This window comes from Oncorhynchus masou, chromosome 32 (assembly GCF_036934945.1).
Source record: "Oncorhynchus masou masou isolate Uvic2021 chromosome 32, UVic_Omas_1.1, whole genome shotgun sequence".
In the NCBI taxonomy this organism is placed as follows: Eukaryota; Metazoa; Chordata; class Actinopteri; order Salmoniformes; family Salmonidae; genus Oncorhynchus; species Oncorhynchus masou.
Genome location: NC_088243.1, coordinates 2,111,353 through 2,136,034, shown reverse-complemented (window position 1 = coordinate 2,136,034; position 24,682 = coordinate 2,111,353). Strand labels below are relative to the sequence as shown.

General features: G+C 45.5%; 1 protein-coding gene across 3 annotated transcripts in view; it reads left to right on the top strand.

Moving 5' to 3' along the window:
- The first annotated feature begins 8,497 nt into the window (after window positions 1–8,497).
- atrn (attractin) overlaps window positions 8,498–24,682 on the top strand; it is a 301,160-nt gene continuing 284,975 nt past the window's right edge. For all 3 annotated transcript variants that reach the window (XM_064953084.1, XM_064953083.1, XM_064953082.1), the window contains exon 1: window positions 8,498–8,980. In XM_064953084.1, coding sequence (XP_064809156.1) covers window positions 8,706–8,980 — 275 coding nt within the window. In that variant the 5' untranslated portion in view covers window positions 8,498–8,705. The remainder of the gene's footprint in view (window positions 8,981–24,682) is intronic.

Below are 24,682 nucleotides of genomic sequence, written 5' to 3'. Positions count from 1 at the left end.
GAATGACAAGTGGACTACACGTCTCGAATGTTCAGAAAGTTAAGCTTACGTAGCAAGAATCTTATAGACTAAAATGATTGAAATGATACAGTACTGCTGGAGTAGGCTAGCTGGTAGTGGCTGCGATGTAGCTAACCTAGAAAATCGCTCTAGGCTAAACAATTGACTTAGATACAAAGACGGCTGTGTAGCTAGCTAGCTACGATCAAACAAAACAAACCGTTGTACTGTAATAGTTACTACAGTGCTGCTATTCGGGGGCTAGCTGGCTAGCTACGTTAAGAGAACGACAATAGCTGGCCAGCTAACCTAGAAAATCGCTCTAGGCTACACAATTGTCTTAGATACAAAGACGGCTATGTAGCTACGATCAAACAAAACAAACCGTTGTACTGTAATAGTTACTACAGTGCTGCTATTTGGGGGCTAGCTGGCTAGCTACGTTGAAAGACCGACAATAGCTGGCCAGCTAACCTAGAAAATCGCTCTAGACTACACAATTGTCTTAGATACAAAGACGGCTATGTAGCTGGCTAGCTACGATCAAACAAATCAAACCGTTGTACTGTAATGAAGTGAAATGAAAAATGTGATACTACCTGTGGAGCGACGCGGAATGTTGACCGGGTAGTTGGAGTTCAATTCGGTAGAGGTTGGCTAGCTGTTGGCTAGCTAGCTAGCAACATTTCCTACGTTAAGGACGACAAATAGCTGGCTAGCTAACCTCGGTAAATTAAGATAATCACTCTAAGTCTACACACTCTAAACTGCACAATTATCTTGGATACGAAGACAGCGAAGACAACTATGTAGCTAGCTGACACTACGCTAATCGAGTCGTTCAGTTGAGTGTAATAGTTTCTACAGTGCTAGTGGACAGTGGATGTTAGCTAGCTGCTTAGCTAGCAGCTGGGCAGATACGTTAGGACGACGAAATACGATAATATGCAATTGTCGTTGATACAAAGACGGCTATGTAGCTAGCTAAGAAGAAATTGCTAAGATAAGACAAATCAAACCGTTGTACTATAACGAAATGTAATGAAATGTAATGAAAAGTTATACTACCTGCGGACCGAAGTGTAGATGCGACCGCTCGCTCCGACCGGAACCAGCCAAGAGAGACAGTCCAATCTCCCTGCTAACCAGCCAAGAGAGACCGTCCAATCTCCCTGCTAACCAGCCAAGAGAGACAGTCCAGCCTCCCTGCTAACCAGCCAAGAGAGACATTCCAACCTCCATGCTATCCAGCCAAGAGAAAAAGTCCAGCCTTCCTGCTAACCAGCCAAGAGAGACAGTCCAGCTTTCCTGCTAACCAGCCAAGAGAGACAGTCCAGCCTCACTGCTAACCAGTCGAGACAGTCCAGCCTCCCTGCTAACCAGCCAAGAGAGACAGTCCAGCCTCCCTGCTAACCAGCCAAGAGAGACAGTCCAGCCTTCCTGCTAACCAGCCAAGAGAGACAGTCCAGACTTCATGCTAGCCAGCCAAGACAGACAGTCCAGCCTCCCACTAGCACAGCCTCCATGCTAACCAGCCAAAAGAGATAGTCCAGCCTCCTTGCTAACCAGCCAAGACAGACAGTCTAGCCTCCCTGCTGACCAGCCAAGAGACAGTCCAGCCTCCCTGCTAACCAGCCAAGACAGACTGTCCAGCCTTCCTGCTAACCAGCCAAGAGAGACAGTCCAGGCTTCCACTAGCACAGCCTCCATGCTAACCAGCCAAGAGAAACAGTCCAGCCTCCCTGCTGACCAGCCAAGAGACAGTCCAGCCTCCCTGCTAACCAGCCAAGACAGACTGTCCAGCCTCCCACTAGCACAGCCTCCATGCTAACCAGCCAAGAGAAACAGTCCAGACTTCCACAAGCACAATCTCCCTGCTGACCAATGATGTGTTCAGTTTTGAGATAATCCTATTTCTTGCAACATTCACCGCATCTCAGTGCAAGAGGCGTCACTACAGTCCCTGGTTCGAATCCAGGCTGCTTCACATCCGGCCGTGATTGGGAGTCCAATAGGGCGGCGCACAATTGGCCCAGCATCGTCCAGGTTTGGCCGGGGTTGGCTGTCAATTTAAATAAGAATTTGTTCTTAACTGACTTCCCTAGTTAAATAAATAAAAATACAAATCTTATTGATTTAATGCGGAATAATTTAGAAGCGGGTGGCAGAGATTTGCCAAAAAGCCTTACAGAAAAGAATGCCAGTGTGAAGACAGTTAAGGGGGAAATTAAATGACTTTAGTTGGATGTGGCTGCCAAGCTGTCCACCCAATACAGAGACCTTTGACCCAGATAACGTAGCCAGGAAATGGTCCACCCTTGAGGAAGCTTATCAAAAGACAATAACAGTACGACAGGGAGAAGGGTTGACATTGTGAAGGTTTGACATTGTGATGTAACATTGTAACTAAAAAGCAGCATTCCCCAAGAGAGGATGACTTTCACTTTGGTAAAGAAAAATTCATGAACTTCTTTGAGGAAAAAATTATGATTATTAGAAAGCAAATTACAGACTCCTCCTTAAATCTGCATATTCCTTCAAAGCTCAGTTGTCCTGAGTCTGCACAACTCTGCCAGGACCTAGGATCAAGAGAGACGCTCAAGTGTTTTAGTACTATATCTCTTGACACAATGATGAAAATAATCATGGCCTCTAAACCTTCAAGCTGCATACTGGACCCTATTCCAACTAAACTACTGAAAGAGCTGCTTCCTGTGCTTGGCCCTCCTATGTTGAACATAATAAATGTCTCTCTATCCACCGGATGTGTACCAAACTCACTAAAAGTGGCAGTAATAAAGCCTCTCTTGAAAAAGCCAAACCTTGACCCAGAAAATATAAAAAAACTATCGGCCTATATCAAATCTTCCATTCCTCTCAAAATTTTTAGAAAAGGCTGTTGCGCAGCAACTCACTGCCTTCCTGAAGACAAACAATGTATACGAAATGCTTCAGTCTGGTTTTAGACCCCATCATAGCACTGAGATGGCACTAGTTAAGGTGGTAAATTACCTTTTAATGGCATCGGACCGAGGCTCTGCATCTGTCCTCGTGCTCCTAGACCTTAGTGCTGCTTTTGATACCATCGATCACCACATTCTTTTGGAGAGATTGGAAACCCAAATTGGTCTACACGGACAAGTTCTGGCCTGGTTTAGATCTTATCTGTCGGAAAGATATCAGTTTGTCTCTGTGAAGGGTTTGTCCTCTGACAAATCAACTGTACATTTCGGTGTTCCTCAAGGTTCCGTTTTAGGACCACTATTGTTTTCACTATATATTTTACCTCTTGGGGATGTTATTCGAAAACATAATGTTAACTTTCACTGCTATGCAGATGACACACAGCTGTACATTTCAATGAAACATGGTGAAGCCCCAAAATTGCCCTTGCTAGTTGCATGTGTTTCAGACATAAGGAAGTGGATGGCTGCAAATTTTCTACTTTTAAACTCGGACAAAACAGAGATGCTTGTTCTAGGTCCCAAGAAACAAAGAGATCTTCTGTTGAATCTGACAATTAATCTTAATGGTTGTACATTCGTCTCAAATAAAACTGTGAAGGACCTTGGCGTTACTCTGGACCCTGATCTCTCTTTTGAAGAACATATCAAGACCATTTCAAGGACAGCTTTTTCCCATCTACGTAACATTGCAAAAATCAGAAACTTTCTGTCCAAAAATGATGCAGAAAAATTAATCCATGCTTTTGTCACTTCTAGGTTAGACTACTGCAATGCTCTACTTTCCGGCTACCCGGATAAAGCACTAAATAAACTTCAGTTAGTGCTAAATACGGCTGCTAGAATCCTGATTAGAACCAAAAAATATGATCATATTATTCCAGTGCTAGCCTCCCTACATTGGCTTCCTGTCAAAGCAAGGGCTGATTTCAAGGTTTTACTGCTAACCTACAAAGCATTACATGGGCTTACTCCTACCTATCTCTCTGATTTGGTCCTGCTGTACATACCTACACGTACGCTACGGTCACAAGACGCAGGCCTCCTAATTGTCCCTAGAATTTCTAAGCGAACAGCTTGAGGCAGGGCTTTCTCCTACAGAGCTCCATTTTTATGGAATGGTCTGCCTACCCATGTCAGAGACGCAAACTCGGTCTCAACCTTTAAGTCTTTACTGAAGACTCATCTCTTCAGTGGGCCATATGATTGAGTGTAGTCTGGCCCAGGAGTGGGAAGGTGAACGGAAAGGCTCTGGAGCAACGAACCGCCCTTGCTGTCTCTGCCTGGCCGGTTCCCCTCTTTCCACTGCGATTCTCTGCCTCTAACCCTATTACAGGGGATGAGTCACTGGCTTACTGGGGCTCTCTCATGCCGTCCCTGGAAGGGGTGTGTCACCTGAGTGGGTTGATTCACTGATGTGGTCATCCTGTCTGGGTTGGCGCCCCCCCTTGGGTTGTGCCATGGCGGAGATCTTTGTGGGCTATACTCAGCTTTGTCTCAGGATGGTAAGTTGGTGGTTGAAGATATCCCTCTAGTGGTGTGGGGGCTGTGCTTTGGCAAAGTGGGTGGGGTTATATCCTTCCTGTTTGGCCCTGTCTGGGAGTGTCCACGGATGGGGCCACAGTGTCTCCTGACCCCTCCTGTCTCAGCATCCAGTAGTTATGCTGCAGTAGTTTATGTGTCGGGGGGCTGGGGTCAGTTTGTTGTATCTGGAGTACTTCTCCTGTCCAATTCGGTGTCCTTTGTGAATCTAAGTGTGCGTTCTCTAATTCTCTCCTCTCTCTCTTTCTCTCTCTCGGAGGACCTGAGCCCTAGGACCATGCCCCAGGACGACCTGACATGATGACTCCTTACTGTCCCCAGTCCACCTGGCCGTGCTGCTGCTCCAGTTTCAACTGTTTTGCCTTATTATTATTCGACCATGCTGGTCATTTATGAACATTTGAACATCTTGGCCATGTTCTGTTATAATCTCTACCCTGCACAGCCAGAAGAGGATGTGGCCACCCCACATTGCCTGGTTTCTTCCTAGGTTTTGGCCTTTCTAGGGAGTTTTTCCTAACCACCGTGCTTTTACACCTGCATTGCTTGCTGTTTGGGGTTTTAGGCTGGGTTTCTGTACAGCACTTTGAGATATCAGCAGATGTACGAAGGGCTATATAAACACATTTGATTTGATTTGATGGAATGGGTTGATATTGTGAAGGGATGGGTTGACTTTGTGAAGGGATGGGTTGACATTGTGAAGGGATGGGTTAACATTGTGAAGGGATGGGTTGGCATTATGAAGGGATGGGTTGACATTGTGAAGGGATGGGTTGACATTGTGAAGGGATGGGTTGACATTGTGAAGGGGTGACATTGTGAAGGGTTGACATTGTGATGGGTTGACATTGTGATGGGTTGACATTGTGAAGGGATGGGTTGACGTTGTGAAGGGATGGGTTGACATTGTGAAGGGATGGGTTGACATTGTGAAGGGGTGACATTGTGAAGCGTTGACATTGTGATGGGTTGACATTGTGATGGGTTGACATTGTGAAGGGATGGGTTGACGTTGTGAAGGGATGGGTTGACATTGTGAAGGGATGGGTTGACATTGTGAAGGGATGGGTTGACATTGAGAAGGGATGGGTTGACATTGAGAAGGGATGGGTTGACATTGTGAAGGGGTGGGTTTATATTGTGAAGGGGTGACATTGTGAAGGGGTGACATTGTGATGGGTTGACATTGTGAAGGGATGGGTTTATATTGTGATGGGTTGACATTGTGAAGGGATGGGTTGACATTGTGATGGGTTGACATTGGGAAGGGATGGGTTTATATTGTGATGGGTTGACATTGTGAAGGGATAGGTTGACATTGTGAAGGGATAGGTTGGCATTGTGAAGGGATAGGTTGGCATTGTGAAGGGATAGGTTGACGTTGTGAAGGGATGGGTTGACATTGTGAAGGGATGGGTTGACATTGTGAAGGGATGGGTTGACATTGTGATGGGTTGACATTGTGATGGGTTGACATTGTGAAGGGATGGGTTGACATTGTGAAGGGTTGACATTGTGAAGGGATGGGTTGCCAACTGGCGATTTGACATGAAAATAACATTTCATTCATTCATTTGATTCAATCCAACACAGAATGGAAATGATCAAACTTCAATTTGAACTTAACGAACTTAATGTCATTAGTGGTTATCGTCCCCCTTCCTTGGGCAACCCTGTGGATACTCATCACCCCTGTCAGCAGGACCAATATGCAGCGTGCATAGCGCCATAATGGTCTTCACCACCACATCGACTCTGGTGTTTTGGAGGTCCCTCCACTTGCATGTCATTCGGCCAAAGGTCTGCTCAATGACCGACCACCCTCCCACGACTCACACAGGCATTCTTGTTCTAGGATTGCAGGGCACCGTTATCTCGTTTGGGCGTGACAGTGAAAAGGAAGGGTTGGCTGAGGTACGCGCTGTCCCCCAACATCTTGTAGTCTCTCACCTTCTCCTGTCCGTAGGTGTAGAAGGTGGAGGACCTCAGCATTCGCACATCGTGAACACTTCGTCCAGACGATGGATCTGCCCATTTTATCCACGATGCCCTGGAGGACAACTGAATAGAATTACTTCCGATTAATATATACCTAACGAGAATGGAAACGCAACATGCAACAATTTCAAACATTTTACTGAGTTACAGTTCATATAAGGAAATCTGTCAATTGAAATAAATTCATTAATCCATGGATTTCACATGACAGGGAATAGATCTTTTTTATTTTATTTCACCTTTATTTAACCAGGTAGGCCAGTTGAGAACACCTTTATTTAACCAGGTAGGCATGTTGAGAACAAGTTCTCATTTACAATTGCGACCTGGCCAAGATAAAGCAAAGCAGTTCGACACATACAACAACACAGAGTTACACATGGAGTAAGACAAACATACAGTCAATAATACAGTAGAAAAATAAGTCTATATACGATGTGAGCAAATGAGGTGAGATAAGAGAGGTAAAGGCAAATAAAGGCCATGGTGGCAAAGTAAATACAATATAGCAAGTAAAACACTGGAATGGTAGATTTGCAGTGGAAGAATGTGCAAAGTAGAAATAAAAATAATGGGGTGCAAATTAGCAAAATAAATAAAGTAGGGGAAGAGGTAGTTGTTTGGGCTAAATTATAGATGGGCTATGTACAGGTGCAAGTATGCATCTGTTGGTCACATATACACTATATAACCAAAAGTATGTGGACACCTGCTCGTCGAACATCTCATTCCAAATTTATGGGCATTAATATGTTGGTCCCCCCTTTGCTGCTATAACAGCCTCCACTCTTCTGGGAAGGCTTTCCACTAGATGTAGGAACATTGCTGCTAAAACAGCCTCCACTCTTCTAGGAAAGCTTTCCACTAGATGTTGGAACATTGCTGCTATAACAGCCTCCACTCTTCTGGGAAGGCTTTCCACTAGATGTTGGAACATTGCTGCTATAACAGCCTCCACTCTTCTGGGAAGGCTTTCCACTAGATGTTGGAACATTGCTGCTATAACAGCCTCCACTCTTCTGGGAAGGCTTTCCACTAGATGTTGGAACATTGCTGCAATAACAGCCTCCACTCTTCTGGGAAGACTTTCCACTAGATGTTGGAACATTGCTGCTATAACAGCCTCCACTCTTCTGGGAAGGCTTTCCACTAGATGTTGGAACATTGCTGCTATAACAGCCTCCACTCTTCTGGGAAGGCTTTCCACTAGATGTTGGAACATTGCTGCGGGGACTTGCTTCCATTCAGCCACAAGAGCATTATTGAGGTCTGGCACTGATGTTGGGTGATTAGGTCTGGCTCGCAGTCTGCGTTACAATTCATCCCAAAGGTGTTTGATGGGGTGGAGGTCAGGGCTCTGTGCAGGCCAGTCAAGTTCTTCCACACCGATCTCGACAAACCATTTCTGTATGGACCTCGCTTTGCACCGGGGCATTGTCATGCTGGCATCTGCCAAAACCAGATTAGCCAGATGGTGAAGCGTGATTCATCACTCCAGAGAATGCGTTTCCACTGCTCCTGAATCCAATGGCAGCGCGAGCTTTACACCACTCCTGGCAGCACCAGTTTTTACACCACTCCAGCCAAAGCTGGCATTGCGTATGTTGATCTTAGAGTGGTGTAAAGTTGCCACGGAAACCAATTTCATGAAGCTCCCGATGATCAGTTGTTGTGCTGCCGTTGCTTCCAGAGGCAGTTTGGAAATCAGTAGTGAGAGTTACAACCGAGGACACCCGATGTTTATGCCCTGTGCGCTTCAGCACTCAACACTTTAAATGCGGTCACCCTAAATAAACCTGAATGCAATTCTATTAAAAACATATTTATAAAGTGTAAGAAGGCATTAAATAATGTGTTCGATAAAACTGACCATAAACTTACTGGAACAAATTAAATTTGAATTGTATTCCCATAATAAAATTCAAGTCCCCGCGCCATCTGTTAGTCATTACGCATTTCCGTGTGTTATAAACCCCATTTCCTGATGTCAATATGCGGTGGTGGTATCGTAGCCACCGGAAAGATGTAAACGGAGAACGAGATTAAAATCATTCACAACAAGGAGATAGAAATAATTCTATCAACAACGGTGTCCCTCTCGAATTACCACAGAGCTTGAAAACCAAGCCGGTCGCATTCAGATACGACCAGGAGTGGACTGGTGGCGCGGACTTGTTTCAGGCAGTAGACGTTAGGAGAATGGACGGGGCGATATGGCGGAGGGCCTGCTGTGATGCTGGCCGCAGCCGGAGCCTGACCAGCGGGCTGGTGGAGGTTGGTGGCCGGGGCTCGATGCTCCAAACACTGCTCCTTTTCTACGTGTTCGGGCTGCTCTTTGGACTTCCCGCTGTCACCGAGGCGAAAGAATGCGACAAACCGTGCATGAATGGGCAATGCAACACGGTAACGGGCAACTGTGTGTGCAGCCCCGGCTGGATCGGGGACCAATGCCAACACTGCGGAGGAAGGTTCAGGTGAGAATCGCTGCCTACGACTGTTTATATTGACTACCTATCCTTATTGTTTGAATAATCTAGCTACATCGGTCCCACTTCTCTATTCCACCCCCCACTTCTTCTGCAGATGAGACGTCCCCATCTCTCTCTTTCTGTCTGTCTCTCTCTCACAGCTAGCCCTTGATCATGACTCTCAGTTCCATGACATTACACACAAATGTACGAAGACGTCCACTGTAGGAGTTGTGTTTACATGGACACTGTCTCAAATGCAATGCAAGTCATTTGTTGATCCTTTAGAATGAGTTAGACTTGAAGTGTGGAAATGGTAATATAGGTACCATTGACTTGCATTGGATTGGTGACACAAATTATAAAAAGTTAACATTTGAAACAGTGGCCATTTAAACCCATAGTGTCAAATACAATCACCTAATAGCACGAACAGCACCATCTAGTGGTCATAGTAATGTAATGAAACAGGCAGGGAGCAGGTCTGGAACCCTCAACCTTCTAGCCCGAAGTCCGGCTTGCTATCGAGTCAATTTCCGCGCTGATAAACCCAGGGGCGTTACAGTAATATCAGGATGTAGAATGGGACATGATTTTATTTAACTAGGTAGTTAAGAACAAATTCTTATTTTCAATGACAGCCTAGGAACAGTGGGTTAACTGTCTTGTTCAGGGGCAGAAGGACAGATTTTTTTTTTACCTTGTCAGCTCAGGGATTCAATCTAGCAACCTTTCGGTTACTAGTCCAACGCTCTAACCACTAGGCTACCTGCTGGTTACTGGCCCAACACGCTAACCACTAGGTTACCTGCTGGTTACTGGCCCAACACGCTAACCACTAGGCTACCTGCTGGTTACTGGCCCAACACGCTAACCACTAGGCTACCTGCTGGTTACTGGCCCAACACGCTAACCACACAGCCCTTGTCTATGGTAACGGAGGCTAGCTGACTGTCTATGGTAACGGAGGCTAGCTGACTGTCTATGGTAACGGAGGCTAGATGACTGTCTATGGTAACGGAGGCTAGCTGACTGTCTATGGTAACGGAGGCTAGCTGACTGTCTATGGTAACGGAGGCTAGCTGACTGTCTATGGTAACGGAGGCTAGCTGACTGTCTATGGTAACGGAGGCTAGCTGACTGTCTATGGTAACGGAGGCTAGCTGACTGTCTATGGTAACGGAGGCTAGCTGACTGTCTATGGTAACGGAGCCTAGCTGACTGTCTATGGTAACGGAGCCTAGCTGACTGTCTATGGTAACGGAGCCTAGCTGACTGTCTATGGTAACGGAGCCTAGCTGACTGTCTATGGTAACGGAGCCTAGCTGACTGTCTATGGTAACGGAGGCTAGCTGACTGTCTATGGTAACGGAGCCTAGCTGACTGTCTATGGTAACGGAGCCTAGCTGACTGTCTATGGTAACGGAGCCTAGCTGACTGTCTATGGTAACGGAGCCTAGCTGACTGTCTATGGTAACGGAGCCTAGCTGACTGTCTATGGTAACGGAGGCTAGCTGACTGTCTATGGTAACGGAGGCTAGCTGACTGTCTATGGTAACGGAGGCTAGCTGACTGTCTATGGTAACGGAGGCTAGCTGACTGTCTATGGTAACGGAGCCTAGCTGACTGTCTATGGTAACGGAGCCTAGCTGACTGTCTATGGTAACGGAGCCTAGCTGACTGTCTATGGTAACGGAGCCTAGCTGACTGTCTATGGTAACGGAGCCTAGCTGACTGTCTATGGTAACGAACGGAGCCTAGCTGACTGTCTATGGTAACGAACGGAGGCTAGCTGACTGTCTATGGTAACGAACGGAGGCTAGCTGACTGTCTATGGTAACGAACGGAGGCTAGCTGACTGTCTATGGTAACGGAGGCTCCCCCCCTTCACCAGCAAGTAACCACGTCCCTCCCCCCTTCACCAGCTAGTAACCGCGCCCCCCCCCTTCACCAGCTAGTAACCACGTCCCCCCCTTCACCAGCTAGTAACCACGTCCCCCCTTTCACCAGCTAGTAACCACGTCCCCCCCTTCACCAGCTAGTAACCACGTCCCCCCCTTCACCAGCTAGTTACCACGTCCCCCCTTCACCAGCTAGTAACCACGTCCCCCTTCACCAGCTAGTAACCACGTCCCCCCTTCACCAGCTAGTAACCACGTCCCCCCTTCACCAGCTAGTAACCACGTCCCCCCTTCACCAGCTAGTAACCACGTCCCCCCTTCACCAGCTAGTAACCACGTCCCCCGAACAGATGTTTGATATGACGGGATCTGTAGAAGCCGCCCTAGTAACAGTAGCCAGACAGTGTTCTATGTGATCAATGTGTTATGATGGGTCTTCCAGCAGGGTTATTGAGCAACAATGTTGTGCTGATGTTATGAATACAGGCCTTGTGTTCATCTCTCTCTAATGGTCCAGCCCAATGTGTCTGTACTGCCCAGTTGTTTTGACTTTGCCTTGGTCTAATGGTACAGCCCAATGTGTTACACTGTGTCGGCGCTCAGCCTTGGTCCCCCTCCCTGTTCAGAATGGCCTAATGAAACCTTCCATACATGTTTGTAGAAGTGCTCAGAAACATACTTTTGAGACCTGAATGCCAAAACCTTCAAGAAATAAAGGTTCTGAAGTTGACCAATCCTGCATACCCCCTGATACCGTAAGACCAGGGTTCCATTCTGCATACCCCCGGATACCGTAAGACCAGGGTTCCATTCTGCATACCCCCTGATACCGTAAGACCAGGGTTCCATTCTGCATACCCCCTGATACCGTAAGACCAGGGGTTCCATTCTGCATACCCCCAGATACCGTAAGACCAGGGTTCCATTCTGCATACCCCCAGATACCGTAAGACCAGGGGTTCCATTCTGCATACCCCCCAGATACCGTAAGACCAGGGGTTCCATTCTGCATACCCCCCCGATACCGTAAGACCAGGGGTTCCATTCTGCATACCGTAAGACCAGGGTTCCATTCTGCATACCCCCCGATACCGTAAGACCAGGGGTTCCATTCTGCATACCTCCCAGATACCGTAAGACCAGGGGTTCCATTCTGCATACCTCCCAGATACCGTAAGACCAGGGGTTCCATTCTGCATACCCCCCAGATACCGTAAGACCAGGGGTTCCATTCTGCATACCCCCCCGATACCGTAAGACCAGGGGTTCCATTCTGCATACCGTAAGACCAGGGGTTCCATTCTGCATACCCCCGATACCGTAAGACCAGGGGTTCCATTCTGCATACCGTAAGACCAGGGGTTCCATTCTGCATACCGTAAGACCAGGGGTTCCATTCTGCATACCGTAAGACCAGGGGTTCCATTCTGCATACCGTAAGACCAGGGGTTCCATTCTGCATACCGTAAGACCAGGGGTTCCATTCTGCATACCGTAAGACCAGGGGTTCCATTCTGCATACCGTAAGACCAGGGGTTCCATTCTGCATACCGTAAGACCAGGGGTTCCATTCTGCATACCGTAAGACCAGGGGTTCCATTCTGCATACCGTAAGACCAGGGGTTCCATTCTGCATACCGTAAGACCAGGGGTTCCATTCTGCATACCGTAAGACCAGGGGTTCCATTCTGCATACCGTAAGACCAGGGGTTCCATTCTGCATACCGTAAGACCAGGGGTTCCATTCTGCATACCGTAAGACCAGGGGTTCCATTCTGCATACCCCCCAGATACCGTAAGACCAGGGGTTCCGTTCTACATACCATTAAACCAGGGTTCCATTCTACATACCGTAAGACCAGGGTTCCATTCTGTGTACCCCCCGACACCATAAGCCCAGGAGTTCATCAGTACTTAATAGTTGGCTTTTGGCTGAATTTTTTGTTGTTGTTGAAAATCTGATGATAAATTGGCACCATTGAGAGCAAAAAAAAAAAATCCCATTATGAATTAAATCATTTTAGCCTATTAATTAATAACATACCAGTGGATGCAAACACATTTGGCTGGTCATGCTTATTGGTCATTTGCATAATTTAGTGGAATTAAATTGGCGCGTGTGTATATTTATCTATTTTACCACACGTGTACGGCATACAGATACAGTGTGGGGAGTGGGACATCTGTCAGACAGAAGACCAAGCATTTCTCAATTCTAAATGCATCTCGTGTTAATTGTTTTATGGCCACGATTAAAAAAAATAATTGCTTATTTTATTTCTCAAATGGTAATTGAAGCCCGCTTCCCATTCACCATTCAAGTGCATAGGCAACAGAAGGCAGGTTTCACCAGCTGGAGGCAGTATGCATTTTGTAAACTTATAGGTACTTTAATGGTTTGAAACCTGAATGTTTTACTGCATATTATGTGGCATGTTTTACCTTGCTTCAAAGTAGCCAGAATCTGACCCTATTCATTTAAACCAGTAGCCAGAATCTGACCCTATCCATTTAAACCAGTAGCCAGAATCTGACCCTATCCATTTAAACCAGTAGCCAGAATCTGACCCCATCCATTTAAACCAGTAGCCAGAATCTGACCCCATCCATTTAAACCAGTAGCCAGAATCTGACCCCATCCATTTAAACCAGTAGCCAGAATCTGACCCCATCCATTTAAACCAGTAGCCAGAATCTGACCCTATCCATTTAAACCAGTAGCCAGAATCTGACCCCATCCATTTAAACCAGTAGCCAGAATCTGACCCCATCCATTTAAACCAGTAGCTAGAATCTGACCCCATCCATTTAAACCAGTAGCTAGAATCTGACCCCATCCATTTAAACCAGTAGCCAGAATCTGACCCCATCCATTTAAACCAGAATCTGACCCCATCCATTTAAACCAGTAGCCAGAATCTGACCCCATCCATTTAAACCAGTAGCCAGAATCTGACCCCATCCATTTAAACCAGTAGCTAGAATCTGACCCCATCCATTTAAACCAGTAGCTAGAATCTGACCCCATCCATTTAAACCAGTAGCCAGAATCTGACCCCATCCATTTAAACCAGTAGCTAGAATCTGACCCCATCCATTTAAACCAGTAGCTAGAATCTGACCCCATCCATTTAAACCAGTAGCCAGAATCTGACCCCATCCATTTAAACCAGAATCTGACCCCATCCATTTAAACCAGTAGCCAGAATCTGACCCCATCCATTTAAACCAGTAGCCAGAATCTGACCCCATCCATTTAAACCAGTAGCTAGAATCTGACCCCATCCATTTAAACCAGTAGCTAGAATCTGACCCCATCCATTTAAACCAGTAGCCAGAATCTGACCCCATCCATTTAAACCAGTAGCCAGAATCTGACCCCATCCATTTAAACCAGTAGCCAGAATCTGACCCCATCCATTTAAACCAGTAGCCAGAATCTGACGCCATCCATTTAAACCAGTAGCCCTAATCTGACCCCATCCATTTAAACCAGTAGCCAGAATCTGACCCTATCCATTTAAACCAGTAGCCAGAATCTGACCCCATCCATTTAAACCAGTAGCCAGAATCTGACCCTATCCATTTAAACCAGAAGCCAGAATCTGACCCCATCCATTTAAGCCAGAATCTTACCCTATCCATTTAAACCAGAAGCCAGAATCTGACCCCATCCATTTAAACCAGAATCTGACCCTATCCATTTAAACCAGAAGCCAGAATCTGACCCTATCCATTTAAACCAGAAGCCAGAATCTGACCCCATCCATTTAAGCCAGAAGCCAGAATCTGACCCTATCCATTTAAACCAGAAGCCAGAATCTGACCCCATCCATTTAAACCAGTAGCCAGAATCTGACCCCATCCATTTAAGCCAGAATCTGACCCCATCCATTTAAACCAGTAGCCAGAATCTGACCCCATCCATTTAAACCAGTAGCCAGAATCTGACCCCATCCATTTAAACCAGTAGCCAGAATCTGACCCCATCCATTTAAACCAGTAGCCAGAATCTGACCCCATCCATTTAAACCAGTGTATCCTAGTGCTTTGTGCACCTGGGCGCCCGGATAATGTTATGAAATAAGTTGATCAAATCAAATCAAATCAAATCAAATTTATTTATATAGCCCTTCGTACATCAGCTGATATCTCAAAGTGCTGTACAGAAACCCAGCCTAAAACCCCAAACAGCAAGCAATGCAGGTGTAGAAGCACGGTGGCTAGGAAAAACTCCCTAGAAAAGCCAAAACCTAGGAAGAAACCTAGAGAGGAACCAGGCTATGTGGGGTGGCCAGTCCTCTTCTGGCTGTGCCGGGTAGAGATTATAACAGAACATGGCCAAGATGTTCAAATGTTCATAAATGACCATGAACATGAACATATGAATGAACATGAACATATGAATGTTCTGATCTGTTGCATCAGACTCATTGCTTTACACATGTTTTTATGTAGCCTAGGCCTACTGGTTGTATACATGTGGGATCTATCCTACCACAACTGTCCCAGAGTCTGTTTGTGCTAGTAGTTTCTCAACAAACTGACTAATAGAATATGTAAGCATTTCTACTATGGAGGACAGGTGACGCGTCCATGAGGCTCGGGGAAGCTAAGCTTGTTTTAATAGGGGAAGCTAAGCCTGTTTTAATAGGGGAAGCTAAGCTTGTTTTAATAGGGGAAGCTAAGCTTGTTTTAATAGGGGAAGCTAAGCTTGTTTTAATAGGGGAAGCTAAGCTTGTTTTAATAGGGGAAGCTAAGCTTGTTTTAATAGGGGAAGCTAAGCTTGTTTTAATAGGGAAGCTAAGCCTGTTTTAATAGGGAAGCTAAGCTTGTTTTAATAGGGGAAGCTAAGCTTGTTTTAATAGGGGAAGCTAAGCTTGTTTTAATAGGGGAAGCTAAGCCTGTTTTAATAGGGGAAGCTAAGCCTGTTTTAATAGGGGAAGCTAAGCCTGTTTTAATAGGGGAAGCTAAGCCTGTTTTAATAGGGAAGCTAAGCCTGTTTTAATAGGGGAAGCTAAGCCTGTTTTAATAGGGAAGCTAAGCTTGTTTTAATAGGGGAAGCTAAGCCTGTTTTAATAGGGGAAGCTAAGCCTGTTTTAATAGGGGAAGCTAAGCCTGTTTTAATAGGGGAAGCTAAGCCTGTTTTAATAGGGGAAGCTAAGCCTGTTTTAATAGGGGAAGCTAAGCTTGTTTTAATAGGGGAAGCTAAGCTTGTTTTAATAGGGGAAGCTAAGCTTGTTTTAATAGGGGAAGCTAAGCCTGTTTTAATAGGGGAAGCTAAGCTTGTTTTAATAGGGGAAGCTAAGCTTGTTTTAATAGGGGAAGCTAAGCTTGTTTTAATAGGGGAAGCTAAGCCTGTTTTAATAGGGGAAGCTAAGCCTGTTTTTAATAGGGGAAGCTAAGCTTGTTTTTAATAGGGGAAGCTAAGCTTGTTTTTAATAGGGGAAGCTAAGCTTGTTTTTAATAGGGGAAGCTAAGCTTGTTTTTAATAGGGGAAGCTAAGCTTGTTTTTAATAGGGGAAGCTAAGCTTGTTTTAATAGCCTAATTATTTTATGTTTTTCATTTCACCTTTATTTAACCAGGTAGGCCAGTCGAGAACACCTTTATTTAACCAGGTAGGCCAGTCGAGAACACCTTTATTTAACCAGGTAGGCCAGTTGAGAACACCTTTTATTTAACCAGGTAGGCCAGTCGAGAACACCTTTATTTAACCAGGTAGGCCAGTCGAGAACACCTTTATTTAACCAGGTAGGCCAGTTGAGAACACCTTTATTTAACCAGGTAGGCCAGTTGAGAACACCTTTATTTAACCAGGTAGGCCAGTTGAGAACACCTTTATTTAACCAGGTAGGCCAGTTGAGAACACCTTTATTTAACCAGGTAGGCCAGTTGAGAACAACTTTATTTAACCAGGTAGGCTAGTTGAGAACACCTTTATTTAACCAGGTAGGATAGTTGAGAACACCTTTATTTAACCAGGTAGGCCAGTTGAGAACAAGTTCTCATTTACAACTGCAACCTGGCCAAGATAAAGCATAGCAGTGCAACATAAACAACAACACAGAGTTTCACATGGGATAAACAAACATTCAGTCAATAACACAATAGAATAATCTATGTACAGTGTGTGCAAATGTAGAAGAGTACATTTACATTACATTTAAGTCATTTAGCAGACGCTCTTATCCAGAGCGACTTACAAATTGGTGAATTCACCTTCTGACATCAGTGGAACAGCCACTTTACAAGTACAGAGGTAAGGCAATAAATAGGCCATAGAGGCAAAATAATGCAACAAAAAACTATGGGGATGAGTTAGTTGGGTGGGCTATTTACAGATGGGCTGTGTACAGGTACAGTGATCGGTAAGCTGCTCTGACAGCTGATGCTTAAAGTTAGAGAGGGAGATATGAGTCTCCAGCTTCAGTGATTTTTGCAATTCGTTCCAGTCATTGGCAGCAGAGAACTTGAATGAAAGGCAGCCAAAGGAAGTGTTGGCTTTGGGGATGACTAGTGAAATATACAGTGCCTTGGGAAAGTATTCGGCCCCCTTGAACTTTGCGACCTTTTGCCACATTTCAGGCTTCAAACATAAAGATATAAAACTGTATTTTTTTGTGAAGAATCAACAACAAGTGGGACACAATCATGAAGTGGAACGACATTTATTGGATATTTCAAACTTTTTTAACAAATCAAAAACTGAAAAATTGGGCGTGCAAAATTATTATAAATTATAAGTGAAATAATCTGTCTGTAAACAATTGTTGGAAAAATGACTTGTGTCATGCACAAAGTAGATGTCCTAACTGACTTGCCAAAGCTATAGTTTAACAACAAATGTGTGGAGTGGTTGAAAAACGAGTTGTAATGACCTAAGTGTATCTAAACTTCCGACTTCAACTGTATGTGTTGTATTAAACATAGAGGAGGTCAAATGTCGTCAAGAAGTAAACATTTCAGAACAACTACTCGTCGACACGAGAGAGATGATTAATTTTGTCAAAGAGATGAATGTATAGACTAATAAACTTGAGACAAATAGCCAAACCGAAAACTGCAGACATTACTAGTGCCCCCCCCCCCCCCCGCTAACAAACCGTCATAAAAAAATATAACGAAACGCAACCTAACGTGATCAGAAATCTTAACTAGCAAGCGAGTCGCAGCAATGAAGAATTGAGTGCGTGTGTATTCACGTGAAGGGGAGGGGTGGATTCTGGCTTTTCAGCTCAACACCGTTCCTCAAGTTATAACGCGTTAGCTGTTTACTGGACCCTGGTAATCTGTGTGAAACTAGCTAACTAGCTAACGAACTATCTGTTAACTTGTGTTTTCCCTCTACAGTATGTGACCCTGGTAATCAGTTCGTTAGCTAGTTAACTAGTTTCACACTATCTGTTAACTTGTGTTTTCCCTCTACAGTATGTGGTTCATTTTCAGAATGAGGGAATTAGGTGAAAATGAGTTGTTGCTTGTTAAACAAGTGGATTCAGGGTTAAAGTGTAGCTGGAGCTGGGCCCGGCTTTAGATGGATGCCACTATAGAGGTGAAAGAAACACCACACTCTTTCCCTCTTTCAATACAGTGGATAAGAAGGGGTGTGTGCCAGGTGTCCCCTCTGCCTGAAAGAGATCGATTTTGCCAACAAAGGGTCTCATGCTCTGCTGGCACATTGAAGAACAGATGTCCACAGGCAGGAAGTGTGAAGAGTCGCCTTGCTTTTGTTGTGTTGAACTTCACAGTACCACTTGTGTGTGTGAGTGAAGGGGGATTATACAAGTTTACTCAGTGAATGTTATTTTTGAACACATGTAGCCTTGTGCACTTGATCGATGTCTATAGTGGCCACTATAATAGAATACCTGTTTCATTCTATTTCTACTTTATTTTACACACAGAGACTGATCATGTAGATCATATTCTGTTGTTTAATTAGTTAAAACCTGCATTTCCCCCTAGCAGGGATTTAAGACTTCACCTTTTTGGGCCCTGAGAAGTTTGCCTCCCTGGTCTCTACCCTCCAGAATGGCCTAATGGTACAGCCCAGTGTCAGTGTCTGTCTCCTGGGCTTCACCCTCCAGAATGGCCTAATGGTACAGCCCAGTGTCAGCGTCTGTCTCCTGGGCTTCACCCTCCAGAATGACCTAATGGTACAGCCCAGTATCAGTCTCCACCCTCCAGAATGGCCTAATGGTACAGCCCAGTATCAGTCTCCACCCTCCAGAATGGCCTAATGGTACAGCCCAGTGTCAGCGTCTGCCTCCTGGGCTTGTCTCCCCTGAATGAAGAGTCATGTATGGCTGTTTCCAGACTGATGACATGGTCAGTCACCAGCCAGGCTCACTATCTGCATGGCAATGATCACTCTCTGTCTGCGTCCCAAAGGGCACTCTATTCCTCCATAGGGCTCTGGTCAAAAGTAGTGCACTACATAGGGAATAGGGTGCCATAGGGCTCTGGTCAAAAGTAGTACACTACATAGGGAATAGGATTCCATAGGGCTCTGGTCAAAAGTAGTGCACTACATGGGGAATAGGGTGGCCTTGGGCTCTGGTCAAAAGTAGTGCATTACAGAGGGAATAGGGTGCCATAGGGCTCTGGTCAAAAGTAGTGCACTACATAGGGAATAGGGTGGCCTTGGGCTCTGGTCAAAAGTAGTGCACTACATAGGGAATAGGGTGCCATAGGGCTCTGGTCAAAAGTAGTGCACTACATAGGGAATAGGGTGCCATAGGGCTCTGGTCAAAAGTAGTGCATTACAGAGGGAATAGGGTGTCCTTTGGGACGTGTACTCTATCTGTTAACGCCAATAGGAAACCCGAAGGTCGGTTTGTTCTGATGTACAGTACCAGTCAACAGTTTGGACACACCTACTCATTCAAGGGTTTTACTTTATTTGTACTATTTTCTACATTGTAGAATAATAGCGACGACATCAAAACTATGAAATAACACATGGAATCATGTAGTAACCAAAAAAGTGTTAAGCAAATCAAGTAGCCACCCTTTGCCTTGACGACATCTTTGCATACTCTTGGCATTCTCTCAACCAGCTTCACCTGGAATGCTTTCTTGAAGGAGTTCCCACATATGCTGAGCACTTGTTGGCAGCTTTTCCTTCACTCTGCGGTCCAGTATCAAGCATGATACTCACTCATACGACATCGGAGTGCAACGTATGCTTGTTGTCGAACGCTGAAACTGAAACCGGTCGAACGCTGAAACCTGAACTAAAGACCTCGGTTTAAAAGCTGACAGTGTTTTTATATACTTTTATTTTGAATCCTGCGGCTCAGCTAACTGGCTCTGTTGGGTTAAATTACTGTGAGAGCTGCTGTCTGTCCTGGGAGCCTTACTGGCTCTGTTGGGTTAAATTACTGTGAGCTGCTATCTGTCCAGGGAGCCTTACTGGCTCTGTTGGGTTAAATTACTGTGAGAGCTGCTGCCTTTCAAAGTTCTTGACATTTTCCGTATTGACTGACCTTCATATCTTGAAGTATTGATGGACTGTCATTTCTCTTTGCTTATTTGAGCTGTTCTTGCCATAATATGGTCTTGGTCTTTTACCAAATAGGGCTATCTTCTGTTTACCACCCCTACTTTCTCACAAAACAACTGATTGGCTCAACCAAATTAAGAAGGAAAGAAATTCCACAAATTAACTTTTAAAAAGGCACACTTGTTAATTAATTGACATGTGTTTCAGGTGATTACCTCATGACGCTGGTTGAGAGAATACCAAGAGTGTGCAAAGATGTCCTCATGGCAAAGGATGGCTACTTTGAAGAATCTCAAATATAAAATATATGTTTTGTTTAACACTGCTTCTAGTTATGACATGATTCACTATTAAAACCATGGAATTCAACTTTTGACTATCACTGTCTGTCGAGATGGACACGGAACCCAACGCTTAGTTTGTTCTGTTGTTTGTCGAGAGGGTTGGTCCTTTACCTTAGTAGGACACACCTGGCCGTACAGCGCGGGTACACTGTGTTGTCAACCGCAGTGATTGCATCAGAAAGCATTCCCAGTAGTGGTATGTGCTCTGTGTTGGTCACACTGGACCTTGGACACCCAGGAGGATTGAATCATGCAGATGATGTGGTGAGCACAGATCTTCCTTTATCATGATCTGTCCTCAGATGGCCTCGTGTGGAATCCTCACAAATAGAACACTGTTCCCTACATAGTGCACTACTTGTAACCGGGGCCCCTATTGCCTACATAGTGCACTACTTGTAACCGGGGCCCCTATTGCCTACATAGTGCACTACTTGTAACCGGCGGCCCCTATTGCCTACATAGTGCACTACTTGTAACCGGCGGCCCCTATTGCCTACATAGTACACAACTTATAACCGGGGCCCCTGCATTATGTTAGAGAATAGGGTGTTGTTTGGCATGCGGCCTGTTTGTGTCCCCCCTACCAGCAGGGCTACCATTCGGGCAATAAGTCTTACTGCTAGGGGACACACAGACAGGCTGCATCCTAAACAGAAACCTATTCCTTAATATAGTTTACTACTTTTGACCAGAGCCCATAGGGCTTCAATAGGGTTCTGGTCAAAGCAGTGCACTATGTAAGGAATAGGGTGCTGATTGGGACGTATCCTCATAACAGTGTAAGTGATATAGCCCTGCTCTCTCCTATCTGTATTCTGTACTCATTTACACTGTTCTGAGGATACATCCTGTAGTGCCCTATATATAGAGGACCAGAGTCCCGTAGTGCCCTATATATAGAGGACCAGTCCCGTAGTGCCCTATAAGTCAAATCAAATTTTATTTGTCACATACACATGGTTAGCAGATGTTAATGCGAGTGTAGCGAAATGCTTGTGCTTCTAGTTCCGACAATGCAGTAATAACCAACAAGTAATCTAACTAACGATTCCAAAACTACTGTCTTATACACACAAGTGTAAGGAGATAAAGAATATGTACATAAAGATATATGAATGAGTGATGGTGCAGAGCAGCATAGGCAAGATACAGTAGATGGTATCGAGTACAGTATATACATATGAGATGAGTATGTAAACAAAGTGGCATAGTTAAAGTCGCTAGTGATACATGTATTACATAAGGATGCAGTAGATGATAGAGTACAGTATATACATATACATATGAGATGAATAATGTAGGGTATGTAAACATTATATTAGGTAGCATTGTTTAAAGTGGCTAGTGATATATTTTACATAATTTCCCATCAATTCCTATTATTAAAGTGGCTGGAGTTGAGTCAGTGTGTTGGCAGCAGCCACTCAATGTTAGTGGTGGCTGTTTAACAGTCTGATGGCCTTGAGATGGAAGCTGTTTTTCAGTCTCTCGGTCCCAGCTTTGATGCACCTGTACTGACCTCGCCTTCTGGATGATAGCGTGGTGAACAGGCAGTGGCTCGGGTGGTTGTTGTCCTTGATGATCTTTATGGCCTTCCTGTAACATCGGGTGGTGTAGGTGTCCTGGAGGGCAGGTAGTTTGCCCCCGGTGATGCGTTGTGCAGACCTCACTACCCTCTGGAGAGCCTTACGGTTGTGGGCGGAGCAGTTGTCGTACCAGGTGGTGATACATCCCGCCAGGATGCTCACGATTGTGCATCTGTAGAAGTTTGAGTGCTTTTGGTGACAAGCCAAATTTCTTCAGCCTCTTGAGGTTGAAGAGGCGCTGCTGCCCCTTCTTCACGATGCTGTCTGTGTGGGTGGACCAATTCAGTTTGTCTGTGATGTGTATGCCGAGGAACTTAAAACTTACTACCCTCTCCACTACTGTTCCATCGATGTGGATAGGGGGGTGTTCCCTCTGCTGTTTCCTGAAGTCCACAATCATCTCCTTAGTTTTGTTAACGTTGAGTGTGAGGTTATTTTCCTGACACCACACTCCGAGGGCCCTCACCTCCTCCCTGTAGGCCGTCTCGTCATTGTTGGTAATCAAGCCTACCACTGTTATGTCGTCCGCAAACTTGATGATTGAGTTGGAGGCGTGCGTGGCCACGCAGTCGTGGGTGAACAGGGTGTACAGGAGAGGGCTCAGAACGCACCCTTGTGGGGCCCCAGTGTTGAGGATCAGCGGGGTGGAGATGTTGTTGCCTACCCTCACCACCTGGGGGCGGCCCGTCAGGAAGTCCAGTACCCAGTTGCACAGGGCGGGGTCGAGACCCAGGGTCTCGAGCTTGATGACGAGCTTGGAGGGTACTATGGTGTTAAATGCCGAGCTGTAGTCGATGAACAGCATTCTCACATAGGTATTCCTCTTGTCCAGATGGGTTAGGGCAGTGTGCAGTGTGGTTGAGATTGCATCGTCTGTGGACCTATTTGGGCGGTAAGCAAATTGGAGTGGGTCTAGGGTGTCAGGTAGGGTGGAGGTGATATGGTCCTTGACTAGTCTCTCAAAGCACTTCATGATGACGGAAGTGAGTGCTACGGGGCGGTAGTCGTTTAGCTCAGTTACCTTAGCTTTCTTGGGAACAGGAACAATGGTGGCCCTCTTGAAGCATGTGGGAACAGCAGACTGAGATAGGGATTGATTGAATATGTCCGTAAACACACCAGCCAGCTGGTCTGCGCATGCTCTGAGGGCGCGGCTGGGGATGCCGTCTGGGCCTGCAGCCTTGCGAGGGTTAACACGTCTAAATGTTTTACTCACCTCGGCTGCAGTGAAGGAGAGTCCGCATGTTTTCGTTGCAGGCCGTGTCAGTGGCACTGTATTGTCCTCAAAGCGGGAAAAAAAGTTATTTAGTCTGCCTGGGAGCAAGACATCCTGGTCCGTGACTGGGCTGGTTTTCTTCCTGTAGTCCGTGATTGACTGTAGACCCTGCCACATGCCTCTTGTGTCTGAGCCGTTGAATTGAGATTCTACTTTGTCTCTGTACTGACGCTTAGCTGACGCAGAGTCCCGTAGTGCCCTATATATAGTGGACCAGGGTCCCGCAGTGCCCTATATATAGTGGACCAGGGTCCCGCAGTGCCCTATATATAGTGGACCAGGGTCCCGTAGTGCCCTATATATAGTGGACCAGGGTCCCGCAGTGCCCTATATATAGTGGACCAGGGTCCCGCAGTGCCCTATATATAGTGGACCAGGGTCCCGTAGTGCCCTATATATAGTGGACCAGGGTCCCGTAGTGCCCTATATATAGTGGACCAGGGTCCCGTAGTGCCCTATATATAGAGGACCAGGGTCCCGTAGTGCCCTATATATAGTGGACCAGGGTCCCGTAGGGCCCTATATATAGAGGACCAGGGTCCCGTAGGGCCCTATATATAGAGGACCAGGGTCCCGTAGTGCCCTATATAATGGGAATAATATGGTGCTATTTTTGATGCAGCCAGAGACTGCCCAGCAGATTCAGATGGCTAATGCAGTGCTATCTGAGATTCAGAACTCCATACGACCACAACGTCCCGCATATGACTGTTATGTGACAGGTACAGTGGGGAGAACAAGTATTTGATGCACTGACGATTTTGCAGGTTTTCCTACTTACAAAGCATGTAGAGGTCTGTAATTTTTATCATATGTACACTTCAACTGTGAGAGACGGAATCTAAAATAAAAATTCAGAAAATCACATTGTATGATTTTTAAGTAATTCATTTGCATTTTAGTTTTTGGCCCTTCAAAACATTTCCAATGAAAAGCCAATCAATTGTCTTGGAGATTATTATTATTTTTGCCTATTCATTGATGCAAATACTAGTCGATGGAAATCCATTAATCTTGTCTATAGGTTAATTACAGCATACAGCTTAGTTCGGTAAATCTGTCAGACTGCACGATAGCACTGCTACAGCTCCT